General features: G+C 48.9%; 1 protein-coding gene across 1 annotated transcript in view; it reads left to right on the plus strand.

Moving 5' to 3' along the window:
- Nucleotides 1-26,745, plus strand: part of RNF43 (ring finger protein 43) — a 64,322-nt gene that overhangs the window by 22,100 nt on the left and 15,477 nt on the right. The window contains exons 2-3 of the mRNA XM_080562696.1: nucleotides 21,444-21,566; nucleotides 25,905-25,979. Of these exons, the coding sequence (XP_080418822.1) occupies nucleotides 21,444-21,566; nucleotides 25,905-25,979 (198 nt within the window). The remainder of the gene's footprint in view (nucleotides 1-21,443; nucleotides 21,567-25,904; nucleotides 25,980-26,745) is intronic.

The raw sequence follows: 26,745 nt of genomic DNA on the forward strand, positions 1-26,745 counted from the left end.
GCTTTAGATTGGATAATTCAAAAAAATACTGTTTCATCTGCAAATTTTGTCACCTCATTAATTTACCGTTTCCCAAGTAATTTATGAATATGCTGAAATGCTCTGCATGGGAACTTCCTGACTTCCTGTGTAGTGAACCATGATGCAAACAATTCATTTAGCTTTTTTGCAAATATTTTTTGAGTGCATCTTTCATTCCCCATGTTGTTTGTTAGCCACAGAAACTCACTAATAGGCTTCCTTCTTCTGATGTGTTGAAAAAGGCTTTATTGTTTGTATGCAGGCCCCTAGCATGTTGTTCCCTTTTGACCAGCCTACTTAACTTGCCAGGGTTATAGTCATTTATGTTTTCAGCATTTGGATGCAAGTTCCACTTTTCAAAGGTTGCCTTTTCCTCCTGGTATTCTCTTTTCCTTTATTGTTCACTGTTGGACTTTTGGGTTCCATATAGGGACCTTTTGCACAATGGTGTACATTTACTCCAAGCCTGTAATAGATCTCTAAATAATTTCTGTATCACCTAGAATCATTGGAAATATTTTACCTTTTCATTTGCTTTCTGAAACATCTAACTACTCTCCTTATTCTTAGAATTTTAATGGCTTGATTTGTTATGTTGTTGTTTTTTTTTCTCTCTCCTATGAGGAGGAGAATTTTAATACAGAAATATATACATTGCAGAACTTATGTTCGATATTTCTGTCTTAAACCAGACCCCTGTGTACTATGTAGGATAGTGTCTAGTTTGAAGGTTTCCCTGAAGTGCTCCACAAAGAAGTTGATGAAGATATCTAAAGCTGTGATGTGGCCAGACCTCAACACATTTGCTCTGCCTGCTTATATAGTGATGGTTGAAGTCACTTATTAATACTGTGTTTCTCCAATTTTGTTACCTTTCTTACTTCCCTTAGCCTCTCCAGGTCGCTGTCACTACCACAGAAAGGTGATTGGTAGTTTTAATACTTCTGTTTTTTTTGTACAGGCATAGAATTTCAACCTACAAATATTTTATTATTATTTTTGTTTTAATTATTGAACCCTTTCATGCAGACTGCCTTTCTTTAGGTTTCCCAGATGTTTGTGAAAGTAATATTCTAATTTTAAAGCAGGCAATTTGTTTTACCCATCTTGACTTTCAACCTTGGATTTTGTTTTTGTAAGATAGGTATATGTAGATACAGATATAGATACAAGATATATATGTACAGACACACACCTGTATATATACAGTAAAAGACACACATTTACTGATGCATATATCATTCTTGCAGGACAGATATCGGTATAATATCCCATTTTTAGGTGCAGGAATTAGGACACCAAGTTTATATCCAGATTTCAGCTATGAATGCATAGAGCCTGACATACAGAAAATCTGGAAGAGGGGTGTGGGTTTTTAGGTGCTGCCTGAGAAGGGGAGCACAGAGTGCTGCTCTGCATTGCCTTTTGAAAATGTAATGAATTGGAAAATGTTCATTTAAGTTACTAGCCCAGAGCTAAGCACAGAGGCAGAGCTTGAATCAGGTACAGACGAAGGCACCGATCGAATGTCTGCAGTACTTAATCTCTGCAAATGTTAATAAAAGTATTAAGCAGGCAACATGTTTCCTCTTGTTTTGTTATGGTTGAATTTCATATGCAGACAGCATGCCACAAACCTCATTTTCCCTTGCCATCCCTTCACACCAGCAGCAGCTTTCCCGAGCCTCAGGCACCGCAAGCTCTGACTCATTTACTTAATATTCCTCTAATGAAACTGCCCAGAGCTCTGGACCTATTCTCCTCCAAAACAATCTTTCTCCTCCCTATTTTTCCACACCCTGTGCTTTCTTCTCAGCTCCTGTCACATTCCTAATCAGACTTTTACTGAGCCTCCTTGAGCAGACCTTCCCTTACTCCCCGTCCTTTCCTGCCCGGCTCCTCCAAGTCCTGCCAGCCCAGCTGACATGGACCGGCTGCTCGGACCAGCCGACACATTCAGGCTGGTGTTGTGCAACGATGAGGGCATGGCTGTGCCAGATGGTTTGTAGTAACGCCAGGAGGGTGAGGAGCAAGCAGGAGTTTCCTCATCTGTAGCACAATGGGGAAGTGGAAAAAGAGAAGGGAAGGGGCAGCAGCTATTGCCATCCCTTCTTCACCATGTCTTTCTGGCAGGACATGGGGTGGCTTGTAGCTGCACTCCTTTGTGATGCACCCTTTGCCAAAGTCCCATGGGGGCTGTGGCAGGGAAGTGGGAGAAATCCCACACAGCGGCCGTCTGCAGGGCCGAGGTGGGCTGGATATACCAGGATGAGTGGAGCCCCAGTGCGTGGGGCCATCACCAGAAATAATCAGGGTCTGGCTGTTGTAACACCTCCCCAGATGTGCTGAGGACCATATTACCACCTGAAATGCACATAGTAAAAGGGGGTGAAGATGAGTGAAAACCCGGACTGCAGCTCAGATGCATAGCAGAGATTCAGCTGCAGCTCTGGGGTCCAGAAACAGGGAGTTTTAGCTCCTTCCTATCACCCCATGTCTGTTGGCTTTCCTTTCTCCTCTCTCTGAAGTCAGTACCAAACACTGTGTGTGTAGTAGTGCTGCATGAGAGACTGAGAGACCCCATAGCGAAGCTGTGTGGTGGAGGCAGAGGAGGGGAGGACAGAAAATGCATTTAGGGGCAATCAGGAGCCCATGGGTTTTCCTGGACCGGGGACACAGGTGATGCTGGAAGGGGTGTGTGACCCTGGTGTGGATGCTCAGGGCTGCATGGCTGTGTAAGAGAGGTGTGCAAGTTAGGTGTCGCTGCTTCTGATGGGAAGGAGACAGGTCTGTGACTTGGAGCAGGGCTTGTAGTTCAAGCCACCATGGCAGCAGACTTCTGAGAAATGCATGAAAGATTTCGCTTCCTTTGGCCTCTTCTTCGTAAGGCTGGCAACTGCGAAACTTGTGAAATCTGGTTCCTGAGCTCAGCACCAGTTGCTTTAACAAAATGCTTGCTCGTGTGGAATGTTTTATTCTGCCTGGTTTGCAAAATGGCGGCACTTTCTGATCCTCGGGATTTCCCTTCAGAAGCGTTGATTTTAACAGCAGATTATCCAGTGGCATCTGCTGAATCATGACACCCAGTGCTTGTGGTGGCCACGCACATTTGATATGGTGGGGTCCCGGTCTATGAAAGAGGGGTTGGTGTCGCTGGCCATGCTTCGTGGTCAGCGGACGGAGAGCTTTGTCCTCCCGAGCCGCTCCGGAGGATGCACAGGTAGATTCTGAACAGCCGTGGCTCTGCAGAGAGAGGGATTTCTTTTTGGGTGGCTGAGCCAGCTGGCGCAGGGCGAGCGGGGGTGGGGAGGGAGGCAGCAAGGCTGCGTGAGGCCTGTGGCTTGGGAGGCCGTGGGGAGGAGGTTGGTGGGGAACGGACACCGGCACACTCAGCGTGAGGGCTACGTCCGTAGGGGTGCACAGATAGGAGAAATGAAGCCATTTTGCGTGCTGGGCGTAGAAACGGCATGCTGCAAACGGACCTGGCGCACTGCAGGGGCCCCGTGCCGGCGAGGAGGAGGCTGGCGGGTGTTGGTGTCGGCTGTGCGCGCACAAAGCTCTCCTGGGCTCCTGCGGCCTGTACAGACAGGCCTGCTCGCCTCAAAGACAGGGATCGGATTCTCGCCCTCGGGGGTTTCCAGCGAGCGCGCAGTTCAGAGGAACCCTTTCTTTCTCCTGCTGTTCACGCCCTGCAAAGAATTTTCTATCAACAAAAGAAATTGTTTTATAATCAACCGATGTTCAGCCCTGGTCCCTGGATATGAAGGGGGTTTTGAAGGACCAGGGAAATCTGTAGGGCCCGGAATGAAGCCTGGGAGTGAAAGCAGGGGATGGCGGCAGTGGCATGGCCGTGCTGGGACAGAGCAGATGAATGTGGGGGCACTCTGAAGCTCATAAAGCTCCTGGGCTCTGCTCCAGAAGTCATAGTAATCGAACAAAATGCCAGACAGCCCCTAGAAAGAAAGGGAGGATCCCTGGTAGGTGCTCTTGAAGACCAAGAAGACCGCTTCCTTTAGTTTCAGTGACTGTGATTGAGTGTCTCCATTGGATACACGATCATGTGAAGATCCCTGATAGTTTCAGAGTCAATAGGACCATATCGGACTCAGAAGGATTTTATTTGAATGCTATCAGTTATTGCTCCAGGGAAGGCCTGTCTAGTCAAAGCCTCTTTGATAGCAGCCCCATCCCAAATCTCTTCTGTGCAGACATGCAGAGAGTGTTGTGAGAGCCTGGGGAGGTCTCATCAACACCAAATCTGAGAACTGTGTGAAAACTAGGAAAAGAAGAAAGTATACTGTGGGTTTTGCAGGGCTTGATTTTCACCCACATTTTTAAAGATGTGGGTGACCAACAAATTTAATTTGTCTCTGCAAGTCGAGTTCCTGGAGAGTGCTCATGGCCCACGGCTGTTCCTGAGGGCTCCTCTCCTGGCCTTGCAGCTGGAAAGAACAGATGTCATCCTGTTCTCAGGAGTGTGAAACATGGGTGGTTGGCATGTGGGCTCTACACACTCTGAAACATGGCTGCCACCAGTATCTCCTGAAGGAGATACCCATCTGCCATCACTGTTACAAATGGTTTGTACTAGGAGACAGAGAACTTGCTATTTTTATAGCAGAGAGATGTCCTGTAGTGTCATCTTCAGTGACTGAAATGTTAACTGCTTCTAAGTACTGTTTCCACAACTTCTGTGCATATTATGGCCTTGCTTGTAGCCCAGGTCTCATAGTCCTACTGTGAAGCAGACAGCTGCTCTTCATTTCATTGTCCTGTCAGGCTGCGATTACACGTATGTTTTCAGCCTCTTAAAACAAAAATTTCTGCAGAAAATAGGCTCAAACAGCCCAACTGTTGCTTCAGGATGAAGATGGGCAGGGCAGTAGGAAGGTAGCTGAAGAACATCGTAGAATTATTAAAGTTGGAAAAGACCTTCAAGATCATCTGGTCCAACCATTGCCCTACTACCAATGTCACCCACTAAACAAAGGACCCCCAGCTGGAGGCACAGCCTCCACTCTCGGGATACGCCGAGTGATCCCTTCAGCTCCAGGGGGCTGGCAACCTCAGGCTGGGCAGAAAAACTGTTTTGAGTTACCTAAACATGCTTCAGGCTTTTGTAAAGCAGCTGTTGCTTCACTTTGCAATACAAATGTCCCTACCTGGGTTTATGATGGTGGAGTCAATATTTTTTAGAGAAGGATGGAAGTGTGGTCTCGGTTACCTGAGGAGTTTTCTTGGCTTCCACAAATGTGTCCAGAAGCTGGAGTGTTTGGAAAGGAATTTTTTTGTGCTTATGAAAGGCAGTTTTCAAATGTCGAAGTTGAAAGTACTTTTCCTTAGCAAAAAATCACCACCAAGCTGTTCAGAACTGGCCGGGCAGGCAACCATCTGAGCAGCTGGGCTGACTCCATGGCATTTTGTAGGAGATTTTTAGGACTTTAAAGGCAGACCCATCTTGATGTTGTATCTCCCAGCCAGGAGCATGCACTGAGCAGCCTTTGAGCTGTTTGTGTCAGAATTGTTTGCTTACTTAATTTTAAAACGACCACATCCACATAGTCGGAGGGATTGCCACATCATGATGCTCTGAAAGTGTCCTTTGGCACTTGATTTACAACAGCTAAATAACAAGGGGGTCAGTGGCCAGCTGGCCACCAAAGCAGGAAACTGAATGACAACGAGAATAAATAGTGTTTCATGGAGCTGGAGTGTCTGACAGTGCTAGAAGCTGGGAGGACAGATCAGCGTCCAGAATATTAACTATGGAAAGGGTTCTCAGATGGTTGCTCAGCTGTGTGCCAGCAGGGGTGGCAACAGGAGCAAACAGTTTATGAATTCATACCCCCTCCACACACACACGCATGTACCCCTGCAGGAAAAGGAGCATTGTATTGCATGTGCAGATGATGATTTTTGTTGGGGATTGGAGGGATGATTGATACAGTTGTACAGAAGTGGCGCCTCTGCAGGTTTCCAAAGAATGAGAAACAGCCATACTTGGACAAATCTCTAGGAGAAGCAGTATTTGGGAAATCCCCAGCCGTGGTAACATAAGTGATTGATGTGACCTGTGAGATTATAGGATTGGTAAATGAAAAATATTGTCTGGGCTGTCAGCCTGCCCACGCTGTGAGGGGTGCTCATGATTAACAGTGTTGTCACTTCGTATGTGCCAGAAGAATGGCAGGCACTTTACAGACATAAGGACTTGATCACAGACTCGGGAAGAAAGCACAGGCCAGAAGAGCGGGAAGGAGGGGCTTTGACACTCTTCATGTCTATGAGATTCAGTAATGAAGGTCACTTCTAGACTATTTTTATGGCATTAGACAAGGATTTGAGTGCTCCTCCAGGAAAAGTGCCACCCCCACTACCCCACAGCAGTTTGTCCAAGTTGACCTCAGTGGTTTCCTGCCAAAAATACCTGTGAACAATAATGACTTGTTAATGATTTATCCCTGTGTTCTCAAGTGCTGCACTGATGCCTAATATAACAGAAACCATCGAAGCAGTGCTCTGCAGGCTTAAAGGTTTTGGCTACAATGGCTTTTTGTCCTTACAGAATGACAGTAACGCAGATTGCGTGAGGAAACCAAGAACTTGGGGTACTAGGCAGTGCAAATGCACATTATTCAATGTAACATAGGGAGGTTTGGTGGGAAAATCAACTGAATTGTACTGCTGGAGAAATCAGCTGAACTGTAATGAAGAATTGTCCCTTCCAGACATTGCACAGTAGTGAACAGACACATCAGCAGTTCCCACATGGTAATATCAATGCCAGTGAGGCTCAGATGTTTGAAGAGTTTGCTTTCTGCAAAAAAGAGCTGCGGATTCACATTATGTGTGCTGGGTGTGGCACTGGTAGTGGAGCTATGAGAGCAAGCCGTGTCCTTCCCGGGGAGATGGGCAGCCGTCACAGGGCAGAAGTATGGAGTCTTACGGCATGGAAGGATGAGATACAACTTTAAAAAAACAACAACAACAGAAAAAAAAACACAACATTCTCTGTGCTTCCAGCATGGCTGTCTAATAAACCCTTAATCAAACATCCTGCCTTGGTGAGGGAGAACACAACAAGCTGAAAAGCAGCAGATATGTACAGAGACAGAATCTGTGATTGCAACAACCACCTCCATTCCACCTCCACTCTTCAAAGCCAGGAGGAAAGGCAAGCACGCCTAGGAACTGGAGTTTGCATGCGTCAATTCAAGGTGTAGATGTCTGATTTTACACAATGGAGAGTATTTTTTTTTCACCAAGAAGCCATATCAGAAACTCTAGAGAGTGCTAGATCCTCTTTTCCAGTGATCTTTCTTTGGCAGGAACCAGAGAACCTTTTCTTGTTACAAAACATCAGAAAACAAAGAACTGGCCAGTGCCAGGCTGACAGTTCCTTCCATTAGGTCTTCTAATCCGGAGTAATCAGAGATGAGAGAGCCTTCCCTCCTGCAAGCAGGAGGGCTTTTTTTTGCTTTCAAAACTTTTTTTCAGTCCTAACTACTATGACTCTGGATATCCTCATTGTCCCGACACTCAGCCTGCTTTCAGATCTTTTCCCCCTTCCCTACCTCTATAGGAGATGTGGGTTGGTGAGAGTTGGAGTCTCCAGTTGAGGTGATGTTGCAACTAGCCTACTTTCACTCCCTAAAACAAATGATCTGTGGATGGCTCCATTCCCATTTTGCAGACCAAAAAAAGGCTTTTAGAGCTCAGTCAGTCTGTACCATTTCTAAGTAACAGTTGGTCAAATTATTGTGTGGCCTCGAGTAAAGACAGCAGGTAGGTAATCTTCTACTGGATCACATTCTGTCAAGCAGGGAAGTTATTTATTTCACTTTCTGCCCCATTTGTCCTTGATGCTGTGTATTTACATCTCCATGCTACTCTGAACACTGCAGCAGAGGTGGCTGAAAATGGAAATTTCTTCACCTCTTTGGCCTCAGCTTCTTGAGTACTGGGCCAAGAGCTGTGTCATCCTTGTCCCTAAGAACCTCTGTGTGGAGACATGCCCTTTGGTGATGAATGCTGGAGTCTTCAGAGGCTCCCAGCAGGCTGAAACTAAGGGGAAGAATTATGCTTACCTACTTCAAGCTCCTTTGAGCATGTCAGCCAAGCTCTTTGAATGCCTGTGAAATCTTCAGTTGCTGGACTCCCCAGGATGCAGGCTTGGCTACACACAGAGAGGCTGGTAATAGAGTAGTCAAAGGTGTGTCTCAGAGCTAACAGAGATTGCTCTTAGGAGTCTCTTGTGAGGATATCCTCGATGAAAAAAAGCTGTTGACTTAGCTGAAACCCATTGTGGGGTTCATTTGCAGAGGATGTTGTGCAAGAAAATACAAATGGATAAAAAGGGAATGAGACATTTTTGTGAAATCCATCCAGCTGCACCATGCTCTGCATAAATCCTTCAGAACAGTAATTCCCCAAGCTTCCAACCATTGGATGATGGAAAGATACAAGAAGTGGAAGATCACTCTCTGAGTGATATCCATTGGATGGTGAGAGACAGGTTGTTGGGCTATCTTGACTGGGGTACTGACCCTGTGTGCCTGTGCTGAAATTCTCATTTCTACTCAAAATCTCAAGACACCAATGGAATCAATTTTAAAACAATTCAAACTTTTCTGTTTAAACTGGTGCAACCTTGTGCTGCTGTGTGTTGTGTGGACTTAAAAATAGCATGTGCATGTATGTTGGAAGTGAAAGGCTGCAAATGAGCCAGGACTGGGACCCAGATACCCCATCTTTCTTGCCTCCTGTAGCAGCCGATGAGCTCAGCATCCCCAGGAGCCCGGAGCTGCATTCTCTGCATTCCTGTAGCTCCTTAGATGTCAGTGATGTCATCGATAGCAGCCAGGGAAATGCGGATCCCAGAGGGCTTGAACTCATGTCTTAGCAAGTAAGCGTAGGAGGAACCAATTTTTGTAGAGTACTGTACTGTACTAGCAAGTTTTATTGAATCAAATCACAGCAAATGTATTTGAATCTCCATTTCTGTCTCCTGGCAATGCTACAACATCCATCAGGAGATTTACTCCTCTCCTTCACCAGCCACTTTCATTCCTGTTAAAATAAAACAACTGCATCTGAGCAATAAAACAATGCGAAGTCAGTATGAGGTACGATTAAAATCAAGGCGTATATTCCTTTAGCTGTTCTACAGTCTTCGCCATTATGCCTGGAACCCGCTGACACACATCGTATTTCAGGCACACAGTTGGCACCATGGGAAGGAAGGCATCAGCCCTTCCAGGAAGGAATCCCTTGGAAACTCCAGCTTTTGTGTCATGGACAGGACCCTGTCAGCCTTCAGGGGAGACCCTTTTGCATTTTTTTGTGGGACAGACATGCCTCATTTCAGGGACATAGTAGCAAATTTTCGTCCTTTTTTTCCCTGACCTTTTCTACCAAGAGCTTTTAGTTGATGGCATACCAGCGCTGCTGCAGCCTCCTGGTAGACATGCCATACATCAGTTGATGCTCCTGGTGTAGCTTGCCAGGCTGGAATGAAGCAGAGGTTTTTAAATAATGGTCTGTGGATCACTGGTGATACCTTGAAGCCATGGTAGCTCAGTGTGCAAATTATCTACTGAATTGTATTTAATAGCATTTTCCAGCATAAAATTTGGTGGTAAGGGGAACTGATAGTCCATGAGGATGTTTCTATCTAAAAATGGGATATTTTTTTCCTAGTTTATTTAGGAATTTGTCTATGACAGGACCTTCCAAGAGCAACGCATGACCCAGATTAGTTTCTGCGTTCACTGGAGGCAGTGTCGAGCCTCCTCTGGGTTTCAGTGGGTGCAGGACTGGCAGTAGGATGGAGCAGTCATCTGGAGCTGTGGCATTTCCTGCCTCGGAAGCAGTTTGCTGTGTAGCCTCAGTGTTACTTGAATGTGGCTCTGTGTTATTTGGCTGTAATTAGAGCTGCTTGCCAATTCTTGATTTCATCCCTTCATTTCAACTGTATTTCCAGACTTTGTGCAGTTTGCCCCAGAGAGCTGGGACTTGTTTTCTAAACCAAATTTAACCAGACCTTATACCTACACCTGCATTTTTCTAACTACAAATAACAATGGAAGTGATTTTATCTAATCTCCCACCACCTGGTTTGTTCTTGTCCACACTCTTAGGCACGAGGGTGTTGAAAACACTTTTGGCAGGAGTAGCTTTAAGCTGTGTAACTGCCGGCGTTAACACAACCACCCAGGCTACACAGACGGAGTGTAAAGAGCAAGGTGCGGACAACAGCGGCCTCGTGCAGGCAGGGCACGGGGAAACCCGGGCAGCCAGGGCTCACCGGCCCTGTGGTGTCCTCTAAGTGAAGCCTGGAAGACCAAACCAACACAGGCAAAGCCCTAGGTGGTGTCCTGCAGGGCAGAGCCTGCCCTGCACAACAAGCAGTGCGCCAGGGCTGTTAGGGACCAGCCAGTGCTGCTGTGTCCCTGCAGGACTCCCCAGGACACCTTGCCAGAGCAGCCCTGTGACTTGCTAGCCTGGGCTTCGGGAGCGAGTGCTGAAGGCCCCTCCTCTCCGCCGGCATTTCAGTGCTGAGCTTTGGAAGGACTCCAGGCGAGCAGTGAAGGGCTCTTTGATAATATCTGACGGGCGGGTAAGAATTTTGGGCAGCGGCCAAGATACACATTGCCTGTAATCGTTAACTCAGTCTGTAAACAGTTCAAACGGCACTGAAGAGGCCGTCAGTTATTACATTAGAAGAAGCCTTTCATCTCCCCGCTCAGAAGCCAGCCGTACAGTGCCGGCCCCTGCTGCGCTGACTGTAGCTGCAGGTCTGTAGGCAGGGCAGGCAGTGCTTGGTCATACAATGAGCGCCGCGCTGAATGGCTGACCTTCAAACCTTCGGCGCTGGAGCAATAACTAAATCTTTAGTTTCCTTTTGTTCTGCACCTGGCTGAGGCCGTGGAGCCCAGGGATATTCCAGGGGGAGGGGATGGGATTCAGGAATCAGACAACGCTCTCGCCTTCCCCTTCTGGTGCACAGCTCGGGAAGCCTCAGCAGGGGTGTCTCCTGCCCCCCTGCCCATCACGTCTCTGCGGCTCTTCCCTGGTGAGCACAGGCTGGTGACAAAGGCTTGTCTTTCGGTAGTGGCCCAGTAAGGCTTCCCTGCACGTTTGCTGGTTTCTCCGGAAGTGGCCACGCTGGTGGTTCAGGCCCACATCAGGGCCCTGCCTTCCCTGAGCAACAGGCGAGGCCACGCTGCTGCTGAGCGCCATCTCCAGAAGAGCACTGGAGGATTCCCCAGTCCACGTCAGCCTAGGGAGAACCCCATGGTCTCCTTCCAAGAGCTGTTTGGCCCTCCTGGAGATGTGTGATGCTTCAGAAGAAATTATGGCATAATCTGCCCCAAGGAGAATTTCCGTGTCAGTTTTTGCTCTTCTAGATCTGTTATCTCCTTTCTAGAAGAGCAAGAATGCTCTTTCTGGCATCCACTTTCAAGGCTTTAACTTTGAAACCCACTTTAGGAACTTGCTGGTGAGGAAGCAATATTTTCACAGTGAGGGTGACAGACCACTGGAACAGGCTGCCCAGGGGGGTTGTGGAGTCTCCTTCTCTGGAGACATTCAAAACCTGCCTGGACGCGTTCCTGTGTGACATGATTTGGGTGTTCCTGCTTCTGCAGGGGGATTGGACTAGGTGATCTTTCAAGGTCCCTTCCAATCCCTAACACTCTGTGATTCTGTGATTCCAGTCTGGGTGGTAAAGAGATCTGGGTTTGGGTGAGTGTTTGCATCTGGCCCATTACTGCAGAGTTGCTTTGGGGATCAGAGCTCTCTTCTGTAAAGGTGCTTGATATATCCACTGTGGAAGACTTCCTGGATCTCTGCCACCCCTAAGCTGGACCTGAGGGACCAGACAGCTTTGTGCTGTGACAGCACAGATTTGCACTTGGAGTGGCAGGAAGGATGCCAGTGCTGTCTGCACAGTTGGGGTCTTGCCTGTTGATGAGGGCAAGATTTCTTGCTCAGGGGCAAGTACTGTAGAACAGCTTTATCCTCCAGGCTCTGAAAGGGGTCAGCACAGTGCAGAAGGCCATTGTGTAAGAGGGCCTTGGAGTATGGAGATTGCTGGTGGCATTTTCACCCAGAATGGAGAACAAGCTGAGCCCTCTAAGGTATATGGGGCAGGCAGGTAAGCATGGGTTGGATGCAGTTCACTTGGTCTTGACTCTCAGGCTGTCTGCTGCGTGCTTGGAGGCAGCAGGAGCATGAGCTGTTCTCCCGTGACGTGGGCCAGCTTGCCTTTACTTTCATTTAGCGGCGTGAGTCAGGACTGACCAGAGAACCTCCCTTTACCTTTGATATTCCAAAGGGGATGTGTGGAGCAGAGAGAGAGGGAGTTTAACCAGACATCTTGAAACATGACATGATGAAACTTTTCCAAAGATTCCCCTGCTGGCTCATATTGTCATCGTGGTGGCCACGCTAGAACAAGCGACACTTGCTTCCCCTATGTCAGACCTCTCTGTCTGTAGGAGAGCAAACTCCAGCAGAGCTGGCAGCAGGACAGTGAGGTGTGTAGTGAGAGTTTTCTCCAATATCATGGCCATGCTTGTGCAATTAAACGGAAAAGATCCAGGCTTTGTGACTCACCTAAAACATCTAATCCTGAGTATGGGATAGTCAAATAAATGTCCCTTTTGGGGTTCAGCACTTCTCTTTGTTGCTCACCAGCTTTGTAATGAGAAGGGGAAGGAGATGCAGTCATTGATTAGGGGCTGATTTATGGTACCAAATTCTCGGGCACTGATGAATCGTTATACAGGCCAAAGCTCATGAGCACACGTAAGGGAACACGCAGGAGTATCGCATTGGCAGCATGTAGGTCCTTTGTCTCCTCTCCCACCTCTTGCCACTCCTTCAGGGGACTAGGATGCTTGTCTGAGCTATTCGCATGTTGAGGTAGGACCTGAGTCTCTCTAAGAATAATGTGTTTGTTATCAGTGTATGTGTTTGTCTGTGACTCACATGTGGGTAAGGTGTGTTTGCTTTTATAACAGGTCTTGAAACTTTATGCGGGGAAATTAAAAAGCCCCATATCCTGATGGCTAGGCTTCATGCCCAGGAGTCATGGAAGCTGCAATTTTTCCTCAGGCCCCTTGAAATACCCTGCCATGCTCTTCGTTTTCAAACCAGCCATCTCCATTTTCTTTTTCTTAGGTTCACTTCATCTCCCTGCCTCATCCTTTCTCATTTTATACATCTTTCCAGCAGCATCTCACAGCATCTCCACTGTAGCTGTGTGCCAGCCTCCTGGAAGCACCTCTGATACCAGCCTTTTTGTAGCATTCCCTCTTTCCTGTGACTGTGCCTGCAAGTAGAGTGACAACTACAAATTGGAGTGATCTTTGTGTAAGAGGGGCTTTCTGCTGAGCTGATATAGCAGAAGGGTTCAGATAAATTGGGAAGAGCCTCTCTTGTACAGGGACAAACGTGTTCGTGCAGTATGAGCGCTGGAGGAGACTGGGCAGGAGGCTCTGATGACTGGGGCTGTCCCGGCAGGGCAGTGTAGTTGGTAGCAGCATTTGCTGGGTTTGCCCAGTGCCACCAGAGCACAGCACTGCCAGGCATCACAGACTGAGCCTGCTAAGGGCTCTCAGTATCTCAGTGACGCAGCATATAACTGAGGAAACCAGGGAATTGCATGTGCTATGTTCCACCCCTGCTGTGCAGAGGTCCCAGGTTTCCCTGGTGTCAGCATTTGCGACGGTGTTTGTGCACTGACACTTGTTGGAGATGTGCCACGCAGTTGCACGCCCAGCTTCCAGAGCTGGTACATGTCCCTTGCTCCTTCCTGTGGCAATGCTATCACAGGATCCTGGTCTCCATCTCCTGGTAGACCTCAGCAAAGGATCTTGCCCAATAATTCTCACAAGGAGGTCAGTTTTAACAGCAAAGAAGGAAGGTAGTAGAGCAGTTCCGCTTGCTCTTTTGAAACCTATGAAGGAATATAACCTTTGAAGAAATATCATTTATTTAGCTCAGAACCTCACTGACAGACACTCAGCATGGATAAGGACTAACCAATGTAGGCCCTGATATCCACAAATACAGAAACGTCTGTATTCAGCCCTCACAAGCTCATGCTCTGTGACACCCACAACAGCTGGATGAAGCAAGTAGGTCACTGGGGAGGAGGTATCTCCAAATGATAAGCAGAGGTGGCACAACAGTGCCTAAGATGCTGCGTACCCTCAAGAGGCCGCCATTGGCCATGCTTTAGGCTCCTCGCTTATCTCCTTGCTGTTGCCAGGCTCCCTTCTGTTTTGTTGTGCAGCTCCCTTGCAAGGGAGCCTTTCCAGCACAGCACTTCCATTCGCTGTACCCTGCTGCACCAGCAGCACGTGCTAAATGCTCTCAGCATGAGCTGCAGCAGTGCGAGGGCTTGCTGACCTGAAAAAGTCAGCGCGCGCTTCTCCAGGCCTTGCACGCCTGAGTATGGCCCCAAAGTCGTGTGCAGGAGTAAAAGGGATGAAGCCGACAGTGTGAGCAACGGCAGAGAGCTGGTGCTGGGTCAAAGCCAGGAATCACAAAGCTGCTTCCCATAGGCGAGGCAGCAGCGGGCACTGCCAGTGTTCAGCAGGAACCTGTGGGGTGGAGGAAGCGCTCCAAGCTCTCTGGCACTGGCCAAAAATCTCACCTTTAATATTTAACATTATTTGCTTTCTAGGCCAAATTTCTGTGGCAAAGGTTCCCCCGCACCTCCCACGGCGCTGTCCTGAAGTGGGGGCTCTCGCCTGGGGAGGAGGGTGGTGGGCAGTGCCGAGGTAGGAGGGTGCTGGGCACATTTTGAGGGCACTCAAGGGGCCGGGCTGAGAGTAGTGGGAAGATGCGCAGCCCCCGCCTGCAAGGATGGATTTGAGGCCAAAGGCTTCACTTCTGAACACCTAGCACCAATTAAGAACAACTCAGGGAGACTGGCCTGAAAAAGAGAGGGGTGAGAGCATGATGTGTAACAAGTCCCTGCCCAAGTCCCACTGAAGGTTCACTGTGCCCGGTGTCCTACTTCTGATGGTAGTTGCTATCAAACATGTGGGGAAAACATGGAGGGAAAGGGCATCTCCCGAGTGACGCTCCTCTGCATCGCCCCAGCTTTGGGCAGGCTGTGCTCAATGTGGCCCAAGCCAGGGCTTACATCTGTCTCTTTGCGTAAAACAGCCCTTCGTGGCTTCCTGTTCCATGGATTTGTCTAATTGGTTTTTAACCCATACTTCTGGCATTCCCAACATCCTGTGAGAATGAGTCCTGCCATTTGACTGTACCGCAAGTCAACTCCACTTCTGTTTGTTTGCAAATTCCTACCTGATAATTTCATTTGATGGCCCTAGTTTTTTTGTTTGAGAAATAGTGAATAATCATGCTCAGCTTCCTTTCTCCATATTTTTCATGATTTTATGTAGCTCTAACATATCCCATCTCTACAAAGCTAAAGAATTCTTGTTTGTTTAGTCTCTTCTTCTACACAAATAGTCCCTTCTGTTTAATATGAAGTGAGCAGAACTTCTTGTAATATCGAAGTTGTTGACATACTGCAGCTTTATCTAGTAGATGTGCTCTTTTTAAGTCTTTTACAGTAATGCTTAATAGTCTATTTGACTTTTGACTGCTTTGAGTGATTCAATAACTGCTTCTATAAAACTCCTCACAATTACTCTGAGAACTTTCTGTGTGTTAAAAGCTAACCTAGAGCTCATCTTTGCATAAGATAGCTGTTTGGTTATTTATTTGTTTATTAAACATTTTATCGTTGCATCACTCAGTATCATGAGATCCCTTTATAGCCAGTTTTAATATTTACCAACTTTAATATTTATGTGTTATTGAGAAATTCAGCCACTTTACCGTTCCTCTCATTTTCCAACCCCTTTGTGAAAACATTCGGACCGTACAGTGTACTGCTGGGGCTGTACTGCCAAGTTCGCTCCATTGTAAAGAATGATCTGCTTTTCTCTGTTTTAGTTGGTACTGCGTAATATTCTGGCATCTTTCATAGCTTTGTCCTTGTAAAGAAAAGAAAAGGAGATACCAGTGTGCAATATTAGCTGAACTACCTTTCGTCTCCTACTTGGTGGTTGCTTCAAGGAACCCCATAGGTCTGTGGAGCCTGACTTTCTTTTTCCAAAAGCGCTGTTGGTTCTTTTCCTTCTCTTCATTCTGCTGTTTTCTACCGGTTTGTTTGGCGGGGAAGGCAGTATTATTGATCTGCTGTTCCCTGGATTGCCTTCAAGTTCAGCTTTGTATGTGCTGCTTTCCATTTTTCTGGTACTGTGATCAATTTAGTGATCAGTTATATGCTGCTGTTAACAGTTCACCAGTTCAGCTCATGGTTTTTATTAGAGCCCTTTGATGAACACTGTCTTGTACTGTTCTCTTCCATGCCTCTTATTGGTTGGTTATAAGATTTTTACTGGCACTTCAAATCAATCCTTTTGACTTATCCCTTATGAAGATCGTATATGAAATATTCCCTTAAAGAGAAAACCAAGGCAAGTAATTCCTCTGGCTTTGCTGTTCGGGACTGCTTCTCCAGCCTTGTCCCCACATTCTCTGCTGTGAATAGATGTGTTTAAATGATTCTCAGAAAAGGACAGCAAATAATGTCTTTTCCATGGGCATAGTTGATTCAGTGTGAATTAACAATCTTGAACTGCAGCAGGAACGATTCAGATAAAGCATTAGAAAATACTTTACCGTGCAGAGGAGAACGCAGCCCTGGACGGGACTGCCTGGGATGGGTGAGTAGTCTCCATTTTTGGAGGTCTTGAAAACAGGTTAAGCGAGTGTCTCTGAGGAATGTTTTAGGTCTGGCTGATCCTGCCTTAGGGCAGAAAAGTGGGCTAGATTACCTCTGAGGGTCGCCTTTTTTTCTGCTGTTTTATAAATGAAGCCCTCTATGAGCATCTAGCATGCCTCAGTGCCTGCCTTTCTGCAGGGCATTTCCATGGGCAGGGCCCCGTCTCAGCAGCCTCCGCACCAGCAGCGCCAAGCCCCAGCATATGAGCGCTGCTGGTGTGGTGGGGCAGGGGGGCTGGTATGCAGGTAACGGGTCGTGGGAGAGAGCAGGGAAGGCTGTGAGGGTAAGTTAGAAAGAAAAGTTTGGTATTCAAAGGGCAGTGGTGTGGTGGCAAAGATAGGAAAGGAGATGCCATAGGGTAAGGAAATGGGAAAAAAGTGGCAGCAAGCACATACACATGCAGAGGATCTCCGCATCGTGTTGCGCAGGCAGTGAGCGGGATGTGGTGACAAGGAGAAATGGAGTGACAGAGCCAGGGGGTTGACAGGCCTGACTCTGCCCTGCCTCTCTAGGTCTGAGAGGCTTTCTGTAAGGAACAATGACTTCTTGGTTGTGGCAGTGGGTGCCGCAGACATCCCCAGGTTGGGAGAGCTCCCAGGACGTGGGACCCCTGCCTGGAGAAGCCCGTCTGTCAGTCCTGCAGTCAGTGAGCCCCTCTGCAGCCACCTGTGCATGGGCCTGCCTCAGAGGGGATGAGGGATGCTGACTGCAGCCCAGCAAGTGGCAAGGGCCAGCAGCTGGGGCATGGGTCCTGCCTGCATCAAGGAATCTCATAATACTTGGTTTGCTGTTTGATCCTTAGATTATTTTTAGAGCATGCTCGTCCTCTGCGCACAACGTGCAGCCATGATCACTCACTCCAAATGCAATGGTCAGGTGCCGTGGTCTGGAGTGAAGACGAGTGGGGCATGTTGCTTGGGTGGATGAGATGTGAAGAATCCCTCCTGACTGCCTCCCGTTCGTCTTTTACAGAATGCTGAGGAAGAAACCCGGACTCTCTGCCTCCAGAGGTGCCTGGTTAGGGACTCATTACAGAGTAATGAGGGAGCCACTAGTCTGCCCTAGCTCCATGGGGCAGGGGGCAGTGACCCCTGCATGTTTGTGGCTCCCCTGGCCGTCTCAGTTTACCCCTGCTGCCTACTGTGCCCTGTGTGGTTACAGTTGTGTCCCTGGCAGGAATGCACAAAACAAAGGGCTCTTGCTTGGCAAGAGGGATCAGGTGTCCCAGAGGGAAAGACGAAAACACCACAGTGGCCAGTCTTAACAGAAAATCAAAAGGAAGGTTTTGGTGCGTTCATCAGCAGGTCTTCCCCCAATTTACCACCTGGCTCCAGGACTTCGTATATGCTACCCAAGATCATTTGGGCTGCAGAAACATAGATGAGCGCTTGTTGCACTTATTCCCGGTGTTTATCATTAATGTTGCGATCAGGCCCAGCAATCCTTGTCGCAGAGACACTGCTCTGCGCTCTGCACACAGGAATAGCCCTTACTCCATAGAGATTCCTGCCCCAAGAACATCACAGCACCCAGCAAGCCATTCCCACCAAGGGTCAAACACAATTCCAAGCAGTTCTGGAAGGTGGGACTTCTTCCCAAACCAGCCAGCTGCAGTTGGAGATGTCCTCTACCCGTACCTACCCCACAAGTCTCACCAGCATCGCACCCCACCACTAATGAGCCCTTCTAAAGCCTCTTGCCGCTCCAGAACTGGTGTCTCAGGGCGCTCCAGCAGCTTAGGCTCCCTAGAGCTCCAGGAGCAACCTGGTGAAGGCTTGATAAAGCCATCGGGAGGGTTATCTCTGAATTATTAGAAGTATTACAAGACACGCTCTTTGCATTTCCTGTTTTGTGTTTTTCTGTGCTTATTAAATGATATATTAACCAACAGCCAGAGAACTCCCAGTCAAGCAAACAGAATATAAAGGTAATGACATTGGTTGGTAAAGCCAGTGGGGACTGCAAACACTTAAAAGCTGTGTTCATCTGCGTGTGGGCAACACCTGCCAGTGCTCGAACAAAGTGCGGGGTTATTTGGGAGCCTCTCCTGAGCGCTCCCAAGTCATAACAGATTTCATTGCTTCCCTGGAAACCCCAAGCTCTGAATTCTGCAGTAAGTGGTGCTTGGCACAGTTATGCTCTCTAGAACATCTTAAAGGCTGATTTTAAGTCTGAATTATATAGCATTCTGACATTTTTCATCTAATATATGGATTAGAAAGAAAGACCCCAAGAGAAAGGTGAATGAGGGAGTGCCCGTCACAGGCACAAGGTCGTTAACCAGGTGCCGTGTTATCCTGTGCTGGATTTCAAAGTGTAACAGGTTGTGTGACAGCACACGCTGATGGTGCCATCCCTTACACCTGGGTGTTTGAGCTCCCGAAGGTTAGCTGAGAGTCCTGGGTTTGGGTTTTTCTGTCTTTCTGCCTGCCTCCAAACCTAATCCATGTTTTTGTGGGTTTTTGTTTGTTTGTTTGTTTTAAGTCCTCACCATCTTAACTTGCTTTCATGGTTTGGCCAGACCCATTCTTGTTTCCTAGCACCTGGTTTTGGAGTGTTAGGGCACCTGCGCTTTCAGAAGGGTACCAGCTTGTGTGATGAAGCACTCTTCCTTAGGGACACAACCCTGCGGTGATCTCTGCGGGTCCCCCCTGGAAGCTCCCCTTCGATGTGAGGGGCAGGATCCGGCCGAGGGCCCCACCCAGTGGCAGCAGCTCCAGCCTCAGCCCTGACGGAGCCAGGCGGGTGCCAACGGGTGCCAACGGGTGCCAAGGGGCACCCCGGGGCCCAGCAGGGTCAGCTCGGAGCTGGGCTTTGGCTGGAGCCGGGGGATGCGGGGCACAGCGCGGCACGCCAGACCAGCCCCAGCTCCACGCACCATCCCAGCAGGTTCCCTGCCCTCCAGCTCAGAGCGCCGTCTCCCCACACCCTGCAGGCTCAGCGAGCACATTTTGCATTTCCAAGTGAGCGGAGGTGCCGCCGGTCTCCTTCAGCTTTTGATGTGTCCCATGCAGGTGGCTGCATCTGGGCTAATTGTCTATGCACCTTTATTGTCAGCAGCAAGATATGGGCACTGCGCAGCTCCTGAGTCGCGCTGCCTTGAAGGACCTGTTCCTGCTGATGAGGTGTCTGGGAGACCCGCTTGTTTGCTAAATGGCACCATCGGCGTGTCTGAAGCTAGGTGAAATGAGCCCCGTTCTCCCACTCTCTGCGGCCAGATCTGCAATTGGAACTGTCAGAGAGCAGCAAATGGCTTCCCCCCGCCCCTGTTTTAAGCCTGTCAAGTCAGCAGCCTTTCTGCACAGCACGGGAACGTTGCTGCAGAATTACTTGCAGAGTAGGACATGCTACTGGATGGACACTCAGGTACAATGCCTGCCCTAATCCTGCTGTTTTATAATGCTGAGCTTTCTTGCTCGTTTCCTGCATTTCCACACACTGACGCATTAATAAAAGCTGCCCAACACCCTTAGTAGTTGTAGGTTTTTCTGTAATGTAACCTCTGTGTGCTTTATACAGCATAATTTAGTCACAGAGGAGGATGCCAGCCAGCTTTTCTAGGAAAAGCTGGGAAGGTTCATGCAAAACGACAGGACTTCCCGGAGGGAGCCGAGAACCAAACTGCAGTTTCCTTCGGCCTCCCGTCATTTAGCACAAGACTGTCTTCCCTCTACTGCCAGACTGAAAAATCAGAAGCAATCACACACTTCACAGGCAGGGACCAGTGTGGCGCTCAGCCCCTTGCAGGACTTCACCTTGCCCTCATGTCCCTGTGATAGGCTGGGGCAGGCCGTGGCCCCTGCTGCAGGATGCTCCACAGAGGAGTGCACCTAGGCATGGTGCCCCAACCCCATCCCACACGGATGTCCCCTGGTGGCTGTGAGCTCTGCTCCCCGCTGCCATCAGTTTGGCACAAGGCGGTGAATACTTTTCCAGGACTCACAGGGATGTGGTTACTGGGATCTTATCTTCTCCCCTCTCATTCGTGGTATTTCTCTGCTGCTACCTGCTCTGAGTTTTTCAACCCTTCCTTTGGCTTTTCCTCTACAAATCCATCATAAAGTTGCTGAGTCTGGTGGCAGAGGAACAAGAACTGCTGATTCTTTGAGGGCACTAGGAGTTTGCTTTCCTTGTAAGCTGGGGAGCTGTGCGTTGTGTCGCTGCTGCCTGCGAGCAAGCTGGCTGTGGGAAGTGGGTCCTGCGCCTTGGGGCCCCAGCAGCCCCGCAGCAGCTGGGCCAGCACTGTCCGCATGCCCCAACCCAGAATCCAAGGGCTGTGGTCTCACAGGCTGCTCTGGCTTTGACTATGTCACTGGGACAAAACCAGACCTGTGTGCAGCCCGTGGTAGATACTCCACCTCTCTCTGGAATGTTTCCCTAGTGGACCAAAATTTTAGTTTGCTTCCTGTGGCATTCAAAGCCTCACTGACACTCAGACAGGGCCACAGGGCGTTGCAGTGGGTAATGCCCACTGCAGGGGTCCCAGAGGTGTCTCCTACACATTCTTGGCACGTCCTTGAGGCACAAAGTTTGCAGTGAGCTCAAGCCACCCATTGCAGTGCTGAGCCCCAGGATCTGAGTTTCCTTTGCTTTTGTCCTGCAGTCCCACCCGCTGTCCCTGTGCAACACCAGTGAGGATGAGCACACGGAGTCGGGATTCATCACCATTGTCAAGCTTGAGCAGCCAGATCGGGATCCCAACCCGTGCCTGTCGCTGGCTAACAAGGTATGTGCAAAAAAGCCCTGAATGGCACCAAGCTGGGAGATGAAACCTGTGATGCACAACAGAGTAAGAGCTGGAGGAGGCAGCAGGGCAGGAAAGAACTGCTGGAGGGTGGAAAAATGAACAAGAATAGAGCAGGGACTTTGGCAGAAAGGATCCTCTGGGAGAGATGCTGCGCCAAGCTTCCCTAATACCCATTCCTCCTTACTTTTTGTACTGCCTGGCTTTGTAAAAGGCAGTTTTCCCTAGAAGTTTTCCCTAACCTGACTGCTCTGGGACAGCTCAGACCTTACCTCAGCATCCCGTACGCTTTACTGCCTGGCAGCCCTGTGCCCCCCATCATGCAGCCTCCCATTGCTTGCTGGCCTGTTGGAGGGATTCATGTTTTCTGGTGTCCTCTGCTGTGGGAACCACGGACACAGAAAATGTCTTCTGTCTTTAAAACTTATATTGCATTACTTCACTAGATGAGGCACATGAAGGATCAACACTGAGCAATTCAGAAAAATGCATAACAGACAAACTAGAAACAGAAAGTGACTCTTTAACAGTGAGGGCCACCATCCACCTTATAAAGGGATGGGAGATCCCAGAGGTCTTCAGATCAGGTCTTCTGCAAGAGAGGTACTTCAGTGAAATGGCAGTTACTGTGTCAAAAGCTGAGGTCACTGGTACAATTCTCTGGTAATAAGGAAGTCAGGTGAGAACGAGGGTCATTTTAAGCCTTAAAATCTTTGTGTCTCTGATAAAGTTGAGTGGATAAAGCTAACATTAGCTTTTTTCTTCAGTGGTTCAGTCTATGTCCTTTTATTATCTCTGTAGAGTATGTTGTATTATTATCCACAAGCACTGTACAAACACAAAGACTCTTGTTTAGCTCTTTTTTACTTTGTCTGGATTGCATTCAGGTGATGTAGCCTCTGTTGTCTGCTTTCTGCTGGTGGTGACATTGTGCTGGGAACAGGGTCCTTTCCTGTCCTCCCTGCAGCTCGGCTGAAGAGGGCAGGTAAAATTAGTACCAAGCAGCCCTTCCTGCACAGCAGATTTTTTAACAGAGGCTGTGGTGACAAAAGCAAGGAGATGTGACGCTGTGACAACCGCTGTGATGGATTTGCCGGCTCAGGACTGCTTCCTCACAGCTGTATGGGCAGCCAGATGGCAGTGCCCACCCCTTTCTGTACTGGATGGAAGCCTGAGTTTGGTTTGCTGCTGCTCTGGAGCCGATGCCAGCTGTTAGCACAAGCCAGCATTTTGTGTGCAGGAGTTATTGACCTACTGTCAGTTATCCTGCATCTGGAAAATGGCCTGGTCACACCTGAAGGTGCTAATGATGCATGAGGAAGGTAGGAGAAAGAGCACACCCACGGGCTTCCAGTGCAGCCTGTGATACGTGAGCGCAAGGACTCTGCAAGTGCTTTAGGGAGTGCAGTGGGGTACTACAACTGTCCCGTGCCCATCCAGCTGTGAACATCGTGTTACAACAGTTCCATGCCACCACATCTCGTGTGGGCATTGCTGTGGGCAGCGATGCCAGGTTTGGCCAGTGCAGCTACTGCGGAGGAGATTGAACAGGAAGGGAAGAGCAACTTCAAAGATTCATATTCCATATAACAACGTAAAAGGAGAAGACCTTTAAAACTGTTTTGCTAGTTTTGTCCCTAACCTCTCCTGCCTCAGTCTCTGATCACAGCACTCCAAGTACCAGTGTATTACTGAGCCTGGGGATCAGCTGAGGAAGATCAGCACAGGGAGGACCAGATATGCTCCATTGCTGCATCCTCACTAGCCCTGACCTTCTCCAGCACTTCTAACCCTGCAAGGCAAATAAAACCCTCAATTCATTGCCATGCATGTGGCTTGATAGAGTGACTTTGATAGACGCTTGATAGATGGCCTTTAGCCATTGTCGCTTTATTACCAGAGCTGAATCCACCCCTGGGTTTTGAGATCCCACTGAATATGATGTCGGTCACCATGCTGCCTGCAGGCACTCCTGCTGCAAGATCTCACCTGGGGATGCTCACAGCTCTCTCCCCCACGTAGGACTAGTTTAGCCATGAAATACAGACAGATGCTCCTTCAGACAGCCACATCCCTGGACCCTCCTTTTGCCTTGTACCCTGGCTCCTCTACCCCCTGCAACTGCTGTCCTTCTGCATCAGGGTCCAGCTGCTTCTCCATCCTCTTGAAGCTTCTGCCAAACTCCTTCCCTCCAGCGTCACACAGATCTCTGTCTTAAAGGTTTTGGACAATGCTTCTCCTTGAGAGCAAGTGGGCAGCTGTAGGATGTGGCTGGTGCATGCTGGGGCAGGAGCCTTGCTTCCTTGGCATATGTTTCCTGTGGCCAAACTCTGCATGTTGAATTGCAGCGCTATATCAATGGTGATAAAAATAGCCATGTGCAAAGTGTTATCATAACCTCTCCTGCAGCTGTCACCCAGCCAAGCAGTGCACAGACAGCACTTTCAAGTCCAGCATAAGAATGACTCCAGCAGCCGTCTGATGCACTTTCTGCTTCTCTTCTCTGAGATTCTAGTGCTAGTTCAGCACCCAAAGCTAAAATTGGTAGGGAATGTGTCTGGTCTGCTTGGGGAGAGGTGGCCATGGAGGACGCCTCTGGAGTCAATTCAAAGTGATTTATTTCCCTTTCTGCTGCATCATTTGCAATTCTTCGGTATATTTTTTCCCAGTTGAAACATCGATTGCTAGTCTGGTTGACAGACTGCTGGAATCTCCTAAATCACCGTGCAAATGCATATCTGCACTGGAAGTGTTTCAGTCCTCAGAGAGCAAGGGTAGCTGTGCCGTGTGGCTGAAGAGATCTGACACAGAGACAGCAAGCACTCAGAAAATGCTTGCAGCAAGCAGGTTGTGAATAGCAGGTTGTGTTCTTTGCAACAGGAGTCTGTAAGATGTTGTGAAGAATCGCTTGTCCAGTCTCAGTTGTTCGTTTTCCCATCATCAGTGTCTTCGGCAGGATAAAATCTGTGTAGAGCTCTTCATTGTTGATCAAAGCTTGACTGGCTCCCATGGGTGGAAGTTACTACTTGAAAGTCCTGTTTGTTCCTTGGTGCTGGCAAACGCTGAGGTTCCTTTGATCCCAGGCAGGACCCCAGTCTCTGATCCCTGCCCTGAGCCTCTAATCCCACTTTTCCATCTTTCCTATCTGTTCTACCAAACCCAGGAGCGTCCAATCCCATCAGTGACTCAGAGTCTTCAGCCCTACCTCCTGGAGCTCCCCAGCCTTCCCCACCACCTGCACCTCCATTCCCATCACCGTCCCTGTCCCTGTCCCCCAGAACAGCACCTGACCCTGGCCCCCAGCTCCTCCCTGATGAGCACAGAGGCTGCTGCTCACCCTGTCCTTCCCAGCGCACCGCGTTTGATATTGCAGCTGGGAAGCTGCAGCACTGACCTCTGCCCCCTGAGCTGGAGTTTGGCAACGCAGCGGGCAAACTGCTGCAGCAGCTACAGCAGATCCCTGTTTGCACAGGCGCTCGGGACGCACAAATCAAAGCGCTCCGCATGAGTAACAGCAGCCCAGCCCTGCACTTTGTTCACGTTCCTGTCTCCCTTTCACAAGAGGCTGCCTCTGCTTGCCTCGAGGGCTCGAAGGGCTTGGTGGGAGAATGTGGGTAACCCCATGAGGTCCTTGGGTGTGCTTTGACCTCACCAGGATGGTATTTACACTCACTTGGGTGGGCCTCAAAGTTGTCCTCGTCAGACTGCTGCAATGATGAGGTGGGCTGTGAAGAGTACAGCAGGGTTGATCCCACTCCTAATCCTAGACCTGCAGCCCAGGGATCACCTGAACCTCTCCCTGATGAATGTGGGGACCGGGGATCAGAGAGAGCAATGTATATGAGAGTTGGTCCCATAGACAGCCCCCAGCTGGTGCAGCCACAGTGGGAGCTGGGGACCTGTGGCGGTCCCCACTGTCCTGGGACAGGAGGCTTGCCTAGCAGTGAGCGGTGCTAATGGGGCTGCAGATCTCCCCAGCAACCCAGCTCTGAAGCAAAGGGGCCCATGGCACAGACATGCAGGGGATTTGGTGTCTAGGTTTATGGGTTGCTGTGACTGCAAGCACACCAACAAATCTGTGTCTGAAACTGTGTGGAGAAACCATCCATGAGCGGTAGAGCTGTAGCAGGAGCAGACACTGGTTTCACTGCAGCTCAACACAAGTACAGAAATGAGGGTGTAAGCTATTTTGTCAGTCTAAGCAGCAGCTGTTTCTTTCTCCTGTGAAGAGCCAGGGAGGCAAATGCATATCCAAATGGTAGATGTTAATATAGATGTAAAATATAAAATGTCTACTCAAGCTTCTGTTCTTTTGGACAGGCAAAGCTGGCAGGGGAACGTGGAGCCCGTGCTATCCTTTTTGACATTACTGATGATGAAAGCGCTGCTGATCAGGTACAGACCCCACTGATATTACCAAATAAATTGCAGTGCCCCTCTCACATCCCTAAATGTGCACAGGTCAGGACCTACCAGCCACCAACATGCAGTGGGAGGTCCCAGGAAGATAATGCAGGTTGGATTTGAGTGTTAACTCTTACACAGCTTGTCCATGCTCATGGACAGTGCTTTTCTCTTTTGCTCATCCCTTGGTGAGCCTCCGGATCAGCAGGCAGAACAAGCAAGGCAGCGGCTTGTGAACAGCACCTTGCTGCTCTTACAGAACATCGTCTGGTCAATTGAATGTTTCTGCCAGGAGCTGGATGCTTCCTTGTGGGAAGTCACAGATTAACAGAGCCCACCTGGTAGGGACAACCCTGTTGTTATATAGAGGAAAGGTGATTTCTTCAGTTTTCAAGCAAAAGTCCTGGCCACCCTGGTATGCTGTTTGTGATACTCCTGCTACAAGTTAGGCACTGGCCTATAGACCTCCAGAGGTACCTTCCACCACCATTGCTCATCTCTGGAGGGGACTAGGTTCCTTGTTGGAATAATCAAGGTATAATGGAAAACATCCAGCCCTAGATAAGAGGACAGATAGGAGAGCTGGTTCCTGAGATTAGCACAACTCTGGTTTGGTTCCTGGTCACTGGATCCATCCCTTGTGGTTTTTTCATGCACTTAATTTCTAATGCCAGAGAAATGTGGCAGCAGGTGAAGGCTCATGAGGCAATGCTGAGGTTGCTCAGTATGCATATGGGAAGTGGTTAGTGGGTCAGGT

Source organism: Anser brachyrhynchus (assembly GCF_964034855.1).
Source record: "Anser brachyrhynchus genome assembly, chromosome: 20".
NCBI lineage: Eukaryota > Metazoa > Chordata > Aves > Anseriformes > Anatidae > Anser > Anser brachyrhynchus.